We start from the raw sequence: 18,496 nt of genomic DNA, 5'->3' as shown, positions 1-18,496 counted from the left end.
ACGGTATATTGATATACTAATTTTTTTGCTAGACTAAAAGGTATTTTTGTCTTCAAAATTTCAGCCTAAGATCATTGCCTTGTGGCGATCTTGGATTCCTACAAGAACAGGTATCTCATTACTAGGTTGAATGATAATTTGAGGAGTGGGAGTGATTTAGGATTAGTGTCATATAACATCATAGTAGTGCAACCAAATATGTTGATTTCATTATCTCCATCTGCATCACCTTTGATCTTGAAATGTTCATCCCATACCGAATGCCCTTTATGATATATCGGATATCTCCATATGTTCCAATATTTATAAAAGATTAAAAACGCAAACCGTCGACGAGGGCTTTAAAGTTGCACTATGCACTATATTTAAAGATTTGCTTGAGATGATATGTCTCTTGAAGATGCTTTTCTTAAATTTTCTTTACTTTTATGAGGACAAGTAAATATGTTCAAATCCCGGATATTGCTAAAAAATGCTCGGAAATCTTAACCATATTATTTTGTATCTAAATAGTACTTATAAGAGTTTACTATACTAATATTGCCAAAGAGTTGGCATTGAAAAACATGTCATGCAATATTGCTACCAGATATTTATTAATATTTCATATGCTTGTAGTAATGTAACAAAGATGCCTTGATAAAATTAAAGTATACATAATGACAAAATATTGATTGCATTTCCGGCCTTTTGTTGTAACTGCATAAACCTGAAAAGCATGCCTCTAAGGTTAACATTATGGTACTCAATAATTCACGATAATATTCTTAATATTTCATTTTCTTTTGGAAGAACACTCCACAGTCTAGACAGCAATTTTAAAGTTACTATTTTAAATAATTTAAGAAGTAATGAAAAATACAAATAGAAATTGTTATAACCATTATAATATAGTTTTATGATACTTGTAGCTATACATAATGATGGTATCTACTTGCAATGGTATATATTAATGGTATAATAGAGGTGGACTGCCATTCTCATACTTAGAAACCATATCAACCAATAACCTAGCTCAGAAGAATGCATGAATTCAAATATATTTAAAGACTTAGGACGTCCAACTCTAGACTCGGTAAAAAGTGGACTTGTTGGTTCGTGGGAAGGAAAATATATTTGGGATTGGCCATATTTGTTTAAATTTAGAATAATATATACCACCTATGTCTTAAAGGAGCAATCTAAATATATCCTTCAATTTGACCATTTTTGAGAAAAGGTCACTAAGTTTTAACATGTCATCAGGATATTATATTGAGGAACATCATTCTCTCACTCGACTCATCAACTCTGCAACTCTGCTTCACTCCCTGTGTTCTGGATATATTTTACTTCATGAAGAACTTCAAGAACTGGGACTAACTACTTTAACTTCTCTACCAGTTTTTAGTTAATTTGTTATCATGTTAGTTAGTCAGTTACTCTGTCAATATAATGTTATAAATAGGACGTATCATGTACAGAAAGTTTTAATGGAAAAGAACTGGAGTTCTTCATTCAAGCTTCCCCTGTTTTCAACAGCCTTCCGCTTGCTTTCTTGACATGGTATCAGAGCCATAGAGATCATTCCTCCATGGCTGCTTCTACTCGCAGTGATGCTGGTTCAACTCCTTCGCCAGCCTTGAGCGTGATCGAGGATCCGGCAAGCCCGTACTATTTGCATTACAGTGACAATACAGGTTTGCAACTCATATCCTTGATCTTAAATGAGGAGAATTATTCAACTTGGAGTAGGTCCATGATCATGGCTTTAAGTGTGAAGAACAAAGAAGGATTCGTCGATGGAAGCATCTCTCAACCTCCACAAAATCACCCACATCATGCGGCTTGGAGGAGGTGTAATATAGTGGTTTCTGCATGGATTTTAAATTCAATCCCAAAGGAGATGAGCATCAGCGTAATCTACATGGAGACAGCCAGGGAAATATGGCTAGACTTGAAAGAAAGGTTTAATCAAAGTAATGGACCAAGAATTTATCAGTTGCAGAAGACAATCTCCTCTCTTTCACAGAACCATGGAAGTGTGATCTCCTACTTCACCCGCTTAAAGGGTCTTTGGGAAGAATTGGCAAATTATAGACCTAGACAGCAAAATGAATATCAATCCGAAGAGCAAGTTATCCAGTTCTTGATGGGATTGGATGAATCTTACTCAAATGTTCGTGGACAAATTCTCTTAATGGATCCTCTGCCACCAGTTAACAGGGTATTTGCTCTTGTACTCCAAGAAGAAAGACAACGTGAGGCTGCCATGATTCAAAATTCTGAAGCTGTTGCATTTGTTAGCCACTCAAGTGACAGGTCGGCCAACTCTTCTTTCAATCAAAAGGATCCTCAAAAACAAAACACTGTGGGTCAACTTCGTAGGAAGGATAGACCTATCTGCAGTCATTGTGGAAAGCTTGGTCATATAAAGGATAAATGCTACAAACTTCATGGATTTCCACCTGGTTTTAATTTCACAAAAGGCAAAATCTCTGCAGCAAATCAAGCTTCTGTAACTCCAGAAATCCCATGCGATTACTCTAAACTAACCATTACTCCGGATCAGTGCCAGAAGATTCTTTCGATTTTACAGCCTCAAATACAGCCTCATGGGATGATTTCTGTCATAAAGGAAATGCCAGAGCCTTCGGTGAATCAGGTTGGACATCTGCAACCGGCAACTAGTATGACCCAAACACCATCCATTCCAAGTTTTTCAGGTAATACTATTTGCCCAGTGACTGCTATTGCTCAAAATCAATTCCATGTTCCTTGGATTATAGACACCGGAGCCACAGATCATATGGTGTGTTCCGTTTCTTACCTATCGACAATTACGGGAAAAATAAATGCCACTGTCAGACTTCCTACTGGTGAACGAACAGCTGCAACACATGTGGGAACAGTAGAGATATCAGAGATGCTCACCTTAAGAAATGTTCTCTGTGTTCCAAATTTTTCCTTCAACCTTATTTCTGCCAGCAAGCTCATAAACTCCTATAATTGCTGCTTGATATTTCTGCCAAAATATTGTGTCATACAGGACCTGTTGAACTGGAGGACGATTGGAATGGGGAGACTTGAAGATGGTTTATATCATCTTCAAGTAAACAACACACAGGCTGCAGCCGGTATTATAAATCCTCCATTGTCTTCTTCACTGTGTTCCTCTGCAAAATCAGCTGATAATGCTCATGAGTTTGATCTTTGGCATCGTAGACTAGGCCATTTGTCTTTCCCTCGTCTTTGTTTGTTAAACAAATCTGTATCTGAAATGGATATTAGTTTGAATAATCATTGTGAAGTTTGTCCGATTGCCAAACAAAGAAGGTTGAGTTTTCCTCACAGTACTCATGTCTCAAGTTCAGCTTTTGAGTTAGTTCACTGTGATATATGGGGTCCATTCTCCACAGCTTCATTAGATGGTTCAAGATATTTTCTCACAATTGTTGATGACTATAGCAGAAGCACTTGGGTTTATCTCATGCAATTCAAGTCCCAAACTAAGGACATTATTCAGTCCTTTTACACATTAATTGAGACTCAATTTTCAGCTAAGATAAAGGTACTTAGATCAGACAATGGTGGGGAATTCAATATGAAAGATTTTTATGATTCAAAGGGAATTATTCATCAACTCAGCTGTGTAGAAACCCCCCAACAGAATGGTGTAGTAGAGAGAAAACACCAACATATTCTCAATGTAGCAAGGGCATTAAGGTTTCAAGCAAACCTGCCTTTGAATTTCTGGGGAGAATGCATCCTAACAGCAGTGTATCTCATCAATAGGTTGCCGACCCCAAAACTCTCTGGTCGATCACCCTATGAAGTCTTATTTGGTTCAAAGCCCTCTTATGATCACTTAAGAGTGTTTGGATGTTTATGTTATGCCTCAACCATAAAAAGATTTAGGTCTAAGTTTGATCCAAGGGCCACACAATGTGTCTTCATTGGTTATCCTCATGGTATAAAAGGTTACAAACTTTATGATACTCAAACCAAAAAGGTTTTCGTTTCAAGGGATGTTGTATTTCATGAATTTACATTTCCTTTCCAACATAATGCTTCTGATCACATTACTCCTGCCTTAGATTCTGCCTCTGAGTCTTGTGATTTAATATTTTCCCCATCTATCATCACCTATGATCAGTTACATCGAACTAAGCCACAAAATACTTTTTCTGCACCCAATGCTGAACTCATTACTTCAACCGGCACGACCCATGGCACGCCCACTGGCACGCTAGACAATCAAGTCCATTTGACTTCTCCTTCTTCACCTCCCTTCACATCAAAGCTGCCAATTGATTCTTCTCAAAATCATCATCTTAGGAGGTCTTTTAGGCTCAATCCCGGCCTCATTTCAGAAACAGCACCTCTTCCTTCATCTGCCCAACAACTTAGACGATCTCTTAGAGTCAAGCAATCTCCTTTATATTTGAAAGATTATCATTGTGCTTTGGCATCTGCAAACCACAGTAAACAAGACTCCCATGCACTGTCAGGACAGCCATATGACATTTCAGCCTTTCTGGATTACAAAAGACTTTCTTCATCACATCGAGCCTTCAGCCTGTCCATTTCTTCTGCAACTGATCCGACAAACCATAATGAAGCTTTTAAATCCCCTGCATGGTGTGATGCGATGGAAGCTGAGCTACAAGCACTTCATGACAATCACACTTGGACCATAACTCCATTGGCTGAAGGGAAGAAAGCAGTGGATTGCAAATGGGTCTACAAAACAAAGTTTAAGGCAGATGGAACTGAAGAAAGGAAGAAAGCAAGACTAGTTGCAAAGGGTTACACTCAACAAGCCGGTCTAGATTATCATGACACATTTTCCCCAGTTGCTAAAATGGTCACGGTCAAAACATTATTAGCAATTGCTGCAATTAGAAATTGGGATTTATCTCAACTTGATGTAAATAATGCATTCTTGCATGGAGACTTGACCGAAGAGGTATACATGAATTTGCCTCCAGGATATGAACTTCAAGGGGAGGAAGGGAAGAAGATGGTATGTCATCTACACAAATCTCTGTATGGACTGAAACAAGCTTCAAGACAGTGGTTCGCCAAGCTATCTTCTTTCATTATTTCCCAAGGCTTCGTTCAGTCAAAAGCAGATTATTCTCTATTCACACGAAAGGATGAAAGTTCTTACACTGCAATTCTTGTATATGTTGATGATATAATCATTGCAGGGAATGACACTCTATATATAGATACTCTCAAGAAAAATCTTGATGCACAATTTAAACTCAAGGATCTAGGAACCTTGAAGTTCTTTCTTGGCCTTGAGATAGCAAGAAGCTCTAAAGGAATCTCAGTGTGTCAACGAAAGTATGCCTTGGAAATTCTACAGGATGTTGGTTATCTTGGTTCTAAACCAGTGAAAAGTCCTATGATCCAAAATTTAAAACTCAGCAATCTTGAAGGAACTTTGCTTGAAGATCCCACAGTCTATAGGCGATTAGTAGGAAGACTGTTATATCTCACTATAACAAGGCCCGATTTGAGCTTTTCTGTGCAGGTTTTGAGTCAGTTCCTTGGAACACCACGACAACCGCACTTGGATGCTGCATATCGAGTCTTGAGATATTTGAAGGCTACACCAGGGCAAGGTTTATTCTTTCCATCAGCCTCTGAGCTTCATTTAAAGGCCTTTTGCGACGCAGATTGGGCATCTTGCTTAGATACGCGTCGATCAGTCACCGGTTTCTGTATATTTCTTGGGCAGTCTCTCATTTCGTGGAAATCAAAGAAGCAACAAACCATTTCCCGATCCTCTGCAGAAGCAGAATACCGTTCCATGGCCTCCACATGCTGTGAATTACAATGGTTAATCAATCTCCTCAAGGATTTTGATGTACAACATACCAAACCGGCATTAGTATTCTGTGATAATCAGGCAGCGTTGCATATTGCTGCCAATCCAGTGTTCCATGAGAGAACAAAACATATCGAGATTGATTGCCATATTGTGAGAGAAAAGCTTCAACTAGGCATCATTCGAACCCTTCATATATCCGGAAACTTACAGCTTGCTGATTTATTGACCAAAGCACTCGGAACAAACCGTTTTCATACTCTCATATGCAAGATGGGTATACACAATTTATACACTCCATCTTGAGGGGGACTATTGAGGAACATCATTCTCTCACTCGACTCATCAACTCTGCAACTCTGCTTCACTCCCTGTGTTCTGGATATATTTTACTTCATGAAGAACTTCAAGAACTGGGACTAACTACTTTAACTTCTCTACCAGTTTTTAGTTAATTTGTTATCATGTTAGTTAGTCAGTTACTCTGTCAATATAATGTTATAAATAGGACGTATCATGTACAGAAAGTTTTAATGGAAAAGAACTGGAGTTCTTCATTCAAGCTTCCCCTATTTTCAACAGCCTTCCGCTTGCTTTCTTGACATATTAAGCATTTTAGATTTTGAGCATCGCATGCATGATTCTTTGCACAGGCTATTGATCACGTTGTCGCTCGTTTCTTCTTCATGACTATTTCAAATTTTATTTTTATGCTCCATAGACAGATTCTCGACCACTTCTATCATGTTAAAAGCAAAATGAAAGTTCTATAAATTAAAAAAAAAAGGGGTGAACAAAGGTCGACGCTTGGACCAGATGATTTGAAAGATGGCGCGAAGAAATTATTGTTAATATTAAATAATAAGCTAAAAGAATAAAAAAATCCCAGTTGTTGCTAATGAGAAGACCTCTCAACCAAGAGTGGAGGAAAATAAAACATAGAAAGGGACAGCAATTTGCCTTACTTTGTTTTCTTCTTGTTGTTCCTCTCGTCTGAAGAAATTGTTCCAAACTAAAAGTCTGTTTGACTATTTCTATAGAAGTGGCCTGAAAATTTTTTATTTATGAATGTCCGGAAGAATTTAGAAATTTTCTCAATGTTTTATTTATGAATTAAAAAAAAAAAAAGGAGAAAAGGGATGAGAAGGGGAGAGAGCCTCTTCACTGATTTATTATTTTGTGTTATTTAATTAATGCATTGAATGAGTTCCAACCAGGGTTTTATCATTTTATGCACCATCCATGGGAGGCAGGTAGTTTATACTTAGATTCACCTAAAAAATCACAGCATTTTGAGCCAAAGCATACTAATTAAATATCCTCCAGCTTTCCAGCATCTCTAAACCCTAGCTGACACCAATAAACCATGCATCTATCGTGATACCATTTTTTCTTTTTCCTTTATTTTTTGACATATTGGACGAGCATACATACTTTAGTAGTAAAGCTGGTCATAGGCCGGGCTTAGGCACAGAAATATCAAACAATAAATAAGCCCGACACTTAATCCGATTAAAAATAAATATAATTTAGACCCAACCCATGGTCAGATTTATTTAGCAGCTAGCAACCTATCTTTGACTTTGCGACCTATACACATCATTGCCCCTAGTAACTTTACTGCTTTTTTTCTTCCCAGTTATCATCCAGTTTGCTACTTCAATTGAAAAGAAACAAGAAAACGCAGCATTTTGAGACAGCACATCAATTGCCCCGAGTATATTCTAAATCACGTTATAAGCTTCATATTTTTTCTGCTCAAGTACTCCCGACTCAATACCACCTTTCATCAAGAAACACGACCCCCATTTTAAATTTTGGTGGACCGTTGCCCCCATTATGAAACCCTGTTGATCTCAATTGTCTCAAGCTTCGGTTGCATACATGATTTAAAGCATAGTGTTGCACAGCAACCAGACTGACAAGCACTCAAAACTTTTGGTGGGCTACTGAATTAGACAAAACCCCATGATGCTAATTACCTAAGAGAAAATCAATGTTTCAATGAGCTTGAAGAGAGTTATGTAGTCCAACTTGATAGCCCAATTGGCCGTTTCTTTTTTCTTTTTTTTTTTTGGAGAAAAAACACTTTCATGTCAAATCTGCCGCCAAAGTGATAGCAGCCAAGAAAATGAGCTATGTTTGTACCATTGGTTCCTCAGTGAACCACCCATGCAAGAGTCTCTTTCCAATTTGGATTCATCATTCAATCATTGCCAACCAAGCGTTCCCTCGTTTCCATCCACATATATATATATATATATATATATATATATATATATATATATATATATATATATATATATATATATATATATATTTTATATATATATATATATATATATATATATATTATATATATATATATATATATATATATATATATATGGATGGATGGATAGAAATCACTAACTAGCTGATTCCAATCTTAAATGCTTAGACAAGAAAATGAGCTCAATTGTGTCTTTATAACGTAGGGACCAGTGCATGGAAATAATTGGACAAAGAAGTGGTTCCACAAACTTGAGGGTGGAGGAGCATTATAAGGACGTCGTGGCATAGCGGAGGAAAGTTGCAAGGGAACCGTCCCACTTGCTCGACAGAAACAGTAGTGATTCCCCCCTGATCGTTGCCCTTCACAAGAAGTTGGAATGGACCACCACTATACATGGTTGGTGCGTTGGAGGTGCACCATGCACGCGGTGCAGAACAAGGAACAAGCCATGGTTTGGTCCATAACCACCATACATTATATGGATGTTGATATGTCCCGATGCCAACTGACAGTGTGGTCGAATTCAGAATAGTTCAGTTCTAATGCATTTTATTCTCGTCCAAGAGGGAGGTTTTTCCTTTTCTTCTTTTTGTTTTTTTTTTTTAAGTTTTCAGAGGCTGGATGAGTAGAAAGGAGTCTGCAGCTAGCCATGCTGCGTTCTATGTTGGGATTGTTTGCTTTCCATTCATTCCAAATGGCAGAGATGTTGTTTGAAAGTTTGTGAGAGATTATGGTACTGGGAGAGGAATAAGGCTCATACAGTGTTTGATAAGAGATGATCAACAGTGTCTTCACAGCTAAAGCGCAATTGGCATGACGAGTTTATTTGAACTTTTTTCTTTTTGCCAGGTTATCAGCCGTTAGTTTCTTCTTGTTGTAGCTGAGCCATCCAAAGAGTTTCATTTTTTCCGGAATTTCTAGAGGGACTTTCCTCTATGAAGAAGGAAGTGATGACAACTTTTTACTGTAAACATGCATGGAAGTTGCACTCCATTTTACAATATCTATTGTCCTCTCTGCATGATATACGACAGTTGCGAAGCAAGGAGGCACTAATTAATGCTTATTGGAATACTGAAGTTTGACAATCAGTTAGATCAGTTGAGGAATTTGGCAATGCTGATTGAGTGTTTAGTTGAGAAGGTGAATAGGTCGGGGAAGCTGAGACATAATGGTTTACCGTTGAGCAATTTTTGGGAAAGTGAACTGCTGAAAGGTCTGGGCAAACCTAATTATTCCTTTTCCAGAAGGATGAGGCTGATTGCACCGTTGACAGGGATGGAGGGAGTGTAAGGTGTCTGTGGTTATTTTGAATCAGCTTCCGCCATGGTATTACTTGTTGTGCAAAGAAGCTCTACCACTACTTTAGGATAAGGACATGGTTCAAGATGGCAAGGTCAATGATTCTTAAGTTAGCACGTCTCCTAATTTTAGGAGACTGATGTGGCCCACTTGATAAGTTTATCCTACATCAAGATAAACCTCGTTTGACTGGTGATTTAAAATCCAATTAAATTAAGAGGTTATTAAAAGTTTATCTTATCTGGTAGTTTCTGTAATGGATGGAAACAATTAGAGATAAACCTTATGGATAACGATACGGGTCCCTAACCTAGCGCCTGTGGATCCATCACCTAAGGCACTCAAGTCAAGATCCGGATCTCTTCTCTCTCGTGAGGTCTCCTCTCTTTTTCTGGTGCGACAACTACGTGCTTGAACAACATGGGCGGAGGTCAGTAAAAATATTTTATTTATTTGTTATTCCGCTGCGCATACTCTACCCAACATCTTAAACTTCCAAGATTCTTAGGTCGCCAAACAAGAGACTAATTTGAGAGGTATTCCACTTTGCTGCATTGTTCACAATCCCCACAAAGGAACTTCCGGCAAATGCTGGTGATTTTGTGGATGACCAAGGCCGGAAGAGGGAATATTGATATCCAGTATACCAGAATAGCGTTTAAAAGAGAGATAACAAGGATGAGTCGCCCAGCTAAGGAAAGAACTCTTGGCTTCCATCCTGCGAGTTATTTCTTAATTTCTTCTAAAAAAAGTTCCAACTAGACACGTTCAAGGGTGTATGCTATGGTCGAATACCTAAGTAGTTAATAGGCAGTTGGGCCACTGGGCACCCTTGCATCTTTGTACATCCTTCAGCCTCTTCTAGGGCCATCCCAATATCGATCAAGTGGGATATGTGAAACTTAATTTTGAGACCCGAGAGGAGTTCAAACGAGCATAAGATGAATTTTAGCACATTGATTTGGTCCTTTGAGGCATCGCAAAAGATAAAGAGCGTCGTCTGCACATTGGAAACATTGGACTTGCCTGATGATATCTAGTGGCTCGATGCCTGAGACGATATTTTTCGTTGAAGCTTTGTTGAGAATTCTACCGAGCATGTCGGCTACCAGGTCGAACAATTACGGGTTAAAGGGTTAGAGGGTTAGAGCCATCTACCTGGCTCTCGATTAATGATGAGCCAAGAGCTGGCTAACTACAGTAATGATGAGCCAACATTTGCATTTAGGACCTAAGCCTTTTTTTGTCTAATAGTTTTGTAAGGAAGTTTCAGGGTAGATCAATCTTGCACAAGATCCCTTTGGACTTCATTTTCTTACAGTATGGGATGGCTTCTGTTGTAGTAATCTTGCCAAAAGCTAGTAATATGTCCCTTCATACCGACATGAGCTACAATAATTGGTTATCTAAAAGTCCAGAAAATATTAAAATATTTGCAAACGTGCCAACATGGTCAACATATAAACCCAAATCTTTGCCTAACTAAATTAGAAATATAACACTTGATGTGGCATCGATTTGTTGGCTTATGATTGCTGCCAACCTAAACAGTTAACTGAGCTATCAACCTGAACAGTCGATCGAGTTGCCAACCTAAGCTGCCGACTGAAATGTTGAACTAGACAGATGACCATAGCAGCCAATTAGAGCGTCTGGCCAGACTGACTGGCCAGGCCGACCAACCAGCAGTAATGAGCTATGTGTCTCTGATACAATATAATCATCCAGCATCCTAATACACATCTCTAGATAAATTGATACATGGTTTCCAGAATATGGTGTTCATTAGTATACAATACATCGCCAGGTGATATATATTCGTCGGTTTTCTGATACATGTTCTAAGTTTTTTTTATCTTAGAAAAAAAAGAGATTTGGAGGATGAGAAAAGAATTTGATGAAGAGAATAAAAGCCTCGTGGAGGAGAAAGACGGTTTGATAAGAGAAAGGATGGATTAGAGAGGCTTGGCAAGAAAGAGAATAGAGTATATAGGCGAATGGTCAGTCTTCCTACGAAAGCATCTCACATGATATTCTCTCAAGACATTCACCATAGAATTTTTTGTTCCATGCAAACTGTCAATTTGATGTTCTCACTAGCTCCAACGTGGTGGTGGCAGGGAAATCCAAGGAAAAGCCACCAACCCGTGAACGCCACTGACCCCGCGTGAATACATCCGTCCCCTCGCGCTCGCCAGCCTGGTTACAAAGCTTGGAGCCGTGTAAAGATACACTTCTCATCGAAGTACTTGATGAACCAATACATAATTAATTTGTCCTTGGTGTGTGTGACCTCCATGGGCCTGGTGACAAAGGAAACATCAGGCTCGGACAGCCATGCCCGGGCAGCTGAAAACGGCCGTGAGAGCTGGCGTGCAGTATTGTTTTTGTTTCTCTCAACCATGCAAAGAATCCGTATTTTTTTATGCCTTGGTGTCTGGATCATTGGATTGTGTTTTGTTTGTTTCTTGGACAAAATTTGATACGAAAGCTTTCTTTATATTAATTAAAGAGTTTTTCTAGATCATAAAAGCACAGACGCAAGATTCCATGATTGCTTAGATTTTCTTCAATTTGAATGCATGGTTTATAATTAATTAATTATGACGGTTTTAGATGGAGTTAGTTATTCTATATATATTAGTGATAGGAATTTAAATCATGGCCATTTCCCAGCAATTCTGCAATGGGACTAGCAAACTGTTCATCAAAATAAAATATTTTTTAATTCAAATCTTTGTACCAGCTATATGAATTTTTTTTTTTATTCAATTAACAGGATGCCAGGGCATTATCATTCTATTGTTAAATATTATTTTATCATGATGGCAAATAATATTTATTATGATAATTATTATTTCATTTCAAATAATACTCATGAACTACAGATTTTTGTGGAACAAATGCGTCCTTGCGGACTAAAGGAGAATTACTAACATTTATTAATAGTTTGTCCTGCTAAAATAACTTAAGACCTGTCAACTTATAGCACCGAAAGGAAGGGAGATGGCACTAGAGTATGGACACCCAAGTAAAGATCCACACAAAGACCCAATTGAACCAATTGATTCATTCACCTTATATTTTCGATGCTCTTCTGTGCATAAGAGAACTTGGTCACTTACTTCCCATGTCAACTTTGATGATATGCTTTCAATGGCATGCTGTACCTTAGTCAGCTGGCTCGTCATCTCAACATGCATCCCTCAAAAGGGTCATGATAGAAGTTGCTCCATTACTGGAAGACTATTGCTTCTACTGATTCCCACTAGAAGCATCCTTGATAGTGGAAGCAAATAGTAGTCATTATTGTCCTAGAATCTCGTTGGAACTTTGCAAGTTTTATCAGCGCATACTGAGAATTGCTTATTTGTGAGATCAAAGTGTCTTTTTAAGAATATCAGAGAAGAAAATGATGGAAAGTAGTAGGTCCAGAAAGCGAAAAAAAAAGAGTTAAATGATTGTCATGGAAGAGATAATGCTCCAATATATATATATGCTATACATAGTCAGCATTTCAAACAGTTTGTCGACAGCTCAATCATCTAATCAACTACTTATCCCTATATAAATAAAAGAGAATCATTGAGATCACACAAATTTTCAGGAACCCCCAAGTAGAAAGCACCTTTTGCATCCAATCTGTGTCATTCCTTTGAACAACGTGCTTGAGGTCCACGCGACTTTGGCTTCCTCACCTCTCCTATCTCCTTCGTTAGTCAGCTTCAGGCCGCAGTCTAATAACAGGCGGGCATTCTCTGTGATGGTCCTTCCACTTGTAAGAATCTTCTTCCAAAACTACAGGTACTCCTAGAGATAGAACTGTAAGAGTTCTCCCAAAGACTTCAAGAAGACATGGGATCCTTAGCGAGCGAGCCTGCCTCTGTGACAAAGCATGGTGTTGAAGAGCCAACTGAATCGTGGGTGCTCAACACTCCAGAGCCCCCTTCTCTTTGGGATGAGCTCACCAGTGTGGTAAGGAAAACAATTGTTCCTCGGCAAAAGAAGTCCTCCTCACTGCTTAAATGCAGCATTTCAGCCCTCTATGGCCTATTTCCGATCCTTCGTTGGGGAAGGAACTATGATTTCAAGTCATTTAAGAGCGACTTGATGGCTGGTTTAACTCTTGCAAGCCTCGGCATTCCGCAGGTTAAAACATGAGCTACATTAATCATCTAGCTGTCCATTTTTAGATATGATGGCATGCTCGCTCCTAAAGCTGTCTCATTGTTTTGCAGAGCATTGGATATGCTAATCTAGCAAAGCTGAGCCCGCAGTATGGCCTCTGTAAGTTGGTTAATATTCTTTTCATGGAGGCTATTTGTATAATTCAGATCTATGCCTGTTCTGTTTCTCATGGAATTCACATTATATCACCATCCACTTTTCAAGTTTTGTTTGCTCAATGCACAATACTATATATCTGAGATGTTCGAGCAAATCAAAGCAACATATAAGTGATTTTCTTTTCTTTGTTCATTAGCATGCTTATAATTATGGTATGTTGCTTGGTGCTAACTACATCAAGTCTCAATGTTTCCGACTAGATACAAGTGTTGTACCACCTCTGATCTATGCTGTAATGGGTTCTTCGAGAGATATAGCGATCGGTCCTGTTGCTGTTGTTTCTCTTCTTCTATCCTCCATGATTCAGAAGGTGGTGGACCCATCGGTCGATCCAAATGCATACAGGAAGCTGGTTTTCACTGCAACTTTTTTTGCTGGCATCTTTCAAGCTTCCTTTGGACTTTTCAGGTGGATATCCTATCTTTGTTAATTATCTTTTGGCGGTCGTGCTAATCCATGCGTGCTACGAATGATAACCCGTTGTGTTATTTGCTCATTCTCAGACTGGGTTTTCTAGTGGACTTTCTTTCACATGCTGCCATTGTTGGCTTCATGGGTGGGGCAGCAATCGTAATAGGATTTCAGCAACTGAAAGGCCTACTTGGGATTAGTCACTTCACAAACAAGACTGATGTGGTCTCAGTCATAAAGGCTGTTTTGGTTGCAGTTAATCAGCCTGTAAGTGATCATGTGCAACCCAAAGTTACTTTCCTTTTCCCCTCTCTTTTGGACAAATATAAAATGGGGAACCCAAAACTCTAACAGGATTTTCTATGTCCAAAACGATGCCATCATGATTACTTTTCATTGTTCTAATTTTTTTGGTAAGGCATGTGGTGTCATAAGGTGATGGTGAAAATAAGTGCATGGTGGAGGAAGCTCGCACTTTTCTGGCCAATAAGAACATATAGTTCTCATCAGTGTGTTCCAGTTAAATTGATGACTATGAAATCATTGCACTTGCCTCAGCAAGTAGGCACCTAGTTCTCTCCTCCATGGGGAGTTCGAATTTGACTCAGGATGGTGGTACTCCTGCCATATTTCTCTTGAGCAAAAAATAATAAAAAGAGCATTGCGCTTGCAAAGTAGATGCATATGTTTGTGCTTTTACTCCTCAAATGATGAAAGTTGATGGGCTTTGCTCGCATTAGAGTTGACAACCATAAACTATGAATTGTCATCTTCCTCATGGTTGATTGATGGAATCAGGTTTTGTGTGTGTGTGTGTGTTTTAATTATTTTCATCTGACAGTGTTTAACTTCAATTCTCTTTGGCTTTTGTTAACAGTGGCACCCAGACAATTTCCTTCTCGGTTGTTCATTCCTTATTTTCATCCTAATCACCAGATTTATAGTAAGTAATGTAGAATTCTCTGTGCCATATGGATTTATCAAATTCAGCTAATAACATCATAATATCCTGTTCTCAGTCGAGGAGGAATAAGAAGCTCTTCTGGCTGGCTGCTGTTGCCCCTCTACTGTCTGTCATTCTGTCAACTCTTATGGTCTTCGTGACAAGAGCAGATAAGCATGGTGTTAAAATTATACAACATGTTGATGGTGGCCTGAATCCAAGCTCAGCTAAACAAATACAGTTCACTGGACCGTATGTTGGGAAGTGCGCGAAGATCGGTCTCATCTGTGCAGTCATTGCTCTCACGGTTTGTTTTCATGAAAATCTGGCAATGATCATCATCTATATTTGCATGCTACGATATCATTAGCAAGACCTGACTGCCATATGCCATATAATTTCAGGAGGCTATCGCTGTTGGACGATCCTTCGCCTCCATGAAGGGCTACCAGCTAGATGGTAACAAGGAAATGCTGGCTATGGGCTTCACGAACGTTGCAGGATCCTTAACCTCCTGCTACGTTGCAACAGGTGAATAGAACATTCAGAGAATTAGTAGTTAAGATCTTTCAGGAAAAACAAGTAGTGAGAGAAACTGCAAGAGAATTTACTCAAATTGCAAGAGGAAATCATAATCTTGAAAATTATTCTGATGTCCTAGAATTTAAAATTAATGAAAAACAGACAGATAAATATGCCAATCTTTTGCATTACATTCATTCCAATCTGTTGAGATCGCCAAAGAGGTCCTGGGTCCTCTAGTTGGCACCCCTGCTCTAGAAGGTGGCATTCCCTCTGTATTTCTTGGAAAACAAAGGTTAAACTTGCATCATCTTCCTTCAACCATTAAGGAAAAAGATGGCAAAGTAAGATTTAAAAAGCCTACCCAAGTTGGTGGCAAAAGACTTCTTGGCTGACTGTACCATTGTATAAATGCAATCTAGAGGTATTACTGAAATTAAAATTGTTGTCTTCAGCTGTTAATAGATGAACACTATAATAATTTCTGTCAGATCAGATATGAGCATCCTAGAATGAAGTCAGCCGAACAAAATCTGGCTCTTGACATATCTTGAAATTGATGAAACAAGAATAACCTTCTTTTAGCATCTGAAAGTTTTTTTCTCAGTTTTAGATGACTGACTGAGCTGATTCAACTGATTTGTTGAAATTTACAGGTTCTTTCTCTCGAACAGCTGTAAATGTCAGCGCTGGTTGCAAAACAACAATCTCCAACATTGTCATGGCCATCACAGTTTTTATAGCCTTAGAATTGCTAACAAGGCTGTTGTACTATACCCCCGTTGCGATACTTGCATCAATTATCCTTTCTGCCCTCCCTGGACTTATTGATATAAAGGAAGCATGCAGCATATGGGAAGTTGACAAGATGGACTTCCTTGCTTGCCTCGGAGCATTCCTTGGTGTCTTATTTGGATCGGTGGAGATCGGTCTTTTAATCGCGGTGAGATCATTGGACCTAGACACCCAGTTTAATCCCATGTATCATTTATCCGGTACCTTTACTCAAAGCATCATTAAATATTTCCATGAAGTTGCACAAGTATAAGATCGACATAGGCATCGTCCTAATCTAAATTCTTAGATAGCCCAATTTCTTCTTCTCGTTGGTGGGCTTCTAGCACCATTTTCCTGCTGTGATCCAAAGAACAAAAAAAGTCATCATCGAGGAATCTGTAGCTTTTGAGTTCATTAATTGCTCGACAAGTGTAAACAGAATTTAACTCCATGTCCTATTCAATCATGTAGATTTCCCTGGACAATGAAGACACTGAACCATAGATTGCTCTGATCATGAATTCAGTTTGTGTTGCTTACAAGGCTATAAATTTTGCAGGTGGCTATCTCCTTCTTTAGGATCATTATAAGTTCGATTCGACCTCGTATCGAAATGCTTGGAAGAATTCAAGGGACGGACATCTTCTGCAGTATGAGACAGTATCCAAAAACCACTGAAACACCAGGCATACTGATAATTCACATCGAATCATCCTTCCTTTGTTTCATGAATGCCAATTTCATAAGAGAAAGGTAAGGCAATGTACTGAAAGCAAGATCGAAAATATGATTCATGGGAAGACTATTGCTGGAATTGAGAAAAATAGTCCTTAGAAACAACCTTCAAGGATACTAAATAAAATGGTCAATCTGTTATTACATAATTTTTCAAGCAAATCCTTTCGTTACAGGGTTATGCGGTGGATATTAGACGAACGAGATGATACCGAGAAAGCTGGAAAGAGTCTCCAATCAGCAGTCATCGACATGTCAAGTAAATTCATTAGCTCAAAAACATGACACCCATATGTACATCCTCTCCAAATATAATCACCTACATGATGTATTCCATTGCAGATGTGATGAATATTGACACTTCAGGAATCACAGTGCTTGAAGAAATACACAAGAAGCTAACTTCTGTCAACATACAGGTGAACTACATAATCAACTAAATGATGCATTCGATTGCAGATGTGATGAATATCGACACTGCAGGAATCTTAGCACTTGAAATACACAAGAAGATAACCTCTCTTAATATAGAGGAAAGAAGAAACATGTCCATTTATATCCTATCTGGGAATGCTATAGAACTTTTATTCTGAAATCTGTTTGGTTGCAGCTAGCTATAGCCAATCCTGCTTGGCAAGTAATTCACAAGATGAAGTTGGCCAGGCTTGTGGATAAGATTGGAGGAACATGGATCTTCCTAACTGTAGGTGAAGCTGTGGAAGCATGTTCTGGTGCCAAGAAGGATGACGGCTGTGGCTGTTGATGTTATCTCCTGTCCTGGAACTGATGGGTATGCTACAATAAAGGAAGAGTCGCAATGCCTCAGAGAGGCAGTTCGTATTTATATGAGTTCACTAAAAGAATGTAAAATTTAATATGGAATGAACTGCCTCTGTTATTGGAACAAAAGCAATCACGATCATAATCATAATATCGCGACTACTCTACATATGACTACATTCACTCTTACTGAATCCATATTCTAAAAATCCTTGCACTTTATTCTGAGGCGTCTGATGGATCAATATTTGTTCCTAGGAGATGAATGTGGTTCCTTAGATCTTCCCCTTCGAACCCTGTCCAAAGAGCAGAGGGTTGATCCCTAAATGCTTTAGGCCATTTGGGCACATTTTTAAATCTGCCAAAAAAAGCCAGCCTCCTTGGTTGCTGGGGCAACAAAAGTGAAAAAAACAGAGACGACAAAATATAACATGTTTAAGTGTGACAATGTTGACATATTGGAGTAAACCATAAGCTTCAAGTTTAATTATCAAGGATTACAAATCTTATAATCTTGACAAGTCGTGCGGACATTCAAGGTGATAAAATATCATTAAAAGTCTGACCTTTTTCAATGGAAGATTGA

General features: G+C 38.6%; 1 protein-coding gene across 1 annotated transcript; it reads left to right on the top strand.

Annotated features, from left to right (window-relative positions):
* Positions 1–12,414: 12,414 nt before the first annotated feature.
* On the top strand, positions 12,415–18,061 carry LOC103700801 (low affinity sulfate transporter 3-like). Its single transcript, XM_008782663.5, has 12 exons — positions 12,415–13,544; positions 13,634–13,682; positions 13,943–14,150; positions 14,246–14,420; positions 15,031–15,096; positions 15,173–15,403; positions 15,501–15,627; positions 16,275–16,561; positions 16,955–17,148; positions 17,307–17,389; positions 17,473–17,549; positions 17,741–18,061. The coding sequence occupies exons 1-12, from the start codon at positions 13,251–13,253 to the stop codon at positions 17,891–17,893; spliced, it is 1,944 nt and encodes a 647-aa protein (XP_008780885.1). The 5' UTR covers positions 12,415–13,250; the 3' UTR covers positions 17,894–18,061.
* Positions 18,062–18,496: the final 435 nt, after the last annotated feature.

This window comes from Phoenix dactylifera, chromosome 12, assembly GCF_051530095.1.
Source record: "Phoenix dactylifera cultivar Ajwa chromosome 12, Ajwa_hap1_PhDact_Kaust_v1.1, whole genome shotgun sequence".
Lineage (NCBI taxonomy): Eukaryota > Viridiplantae > Streptophyta > Magnoliopsida > Arecales > Arecaceae > Phoenix > Phoenix dactylifera.
This window is presented reverse-complemented; position numbering and strand designations above follow the sequence as displayed.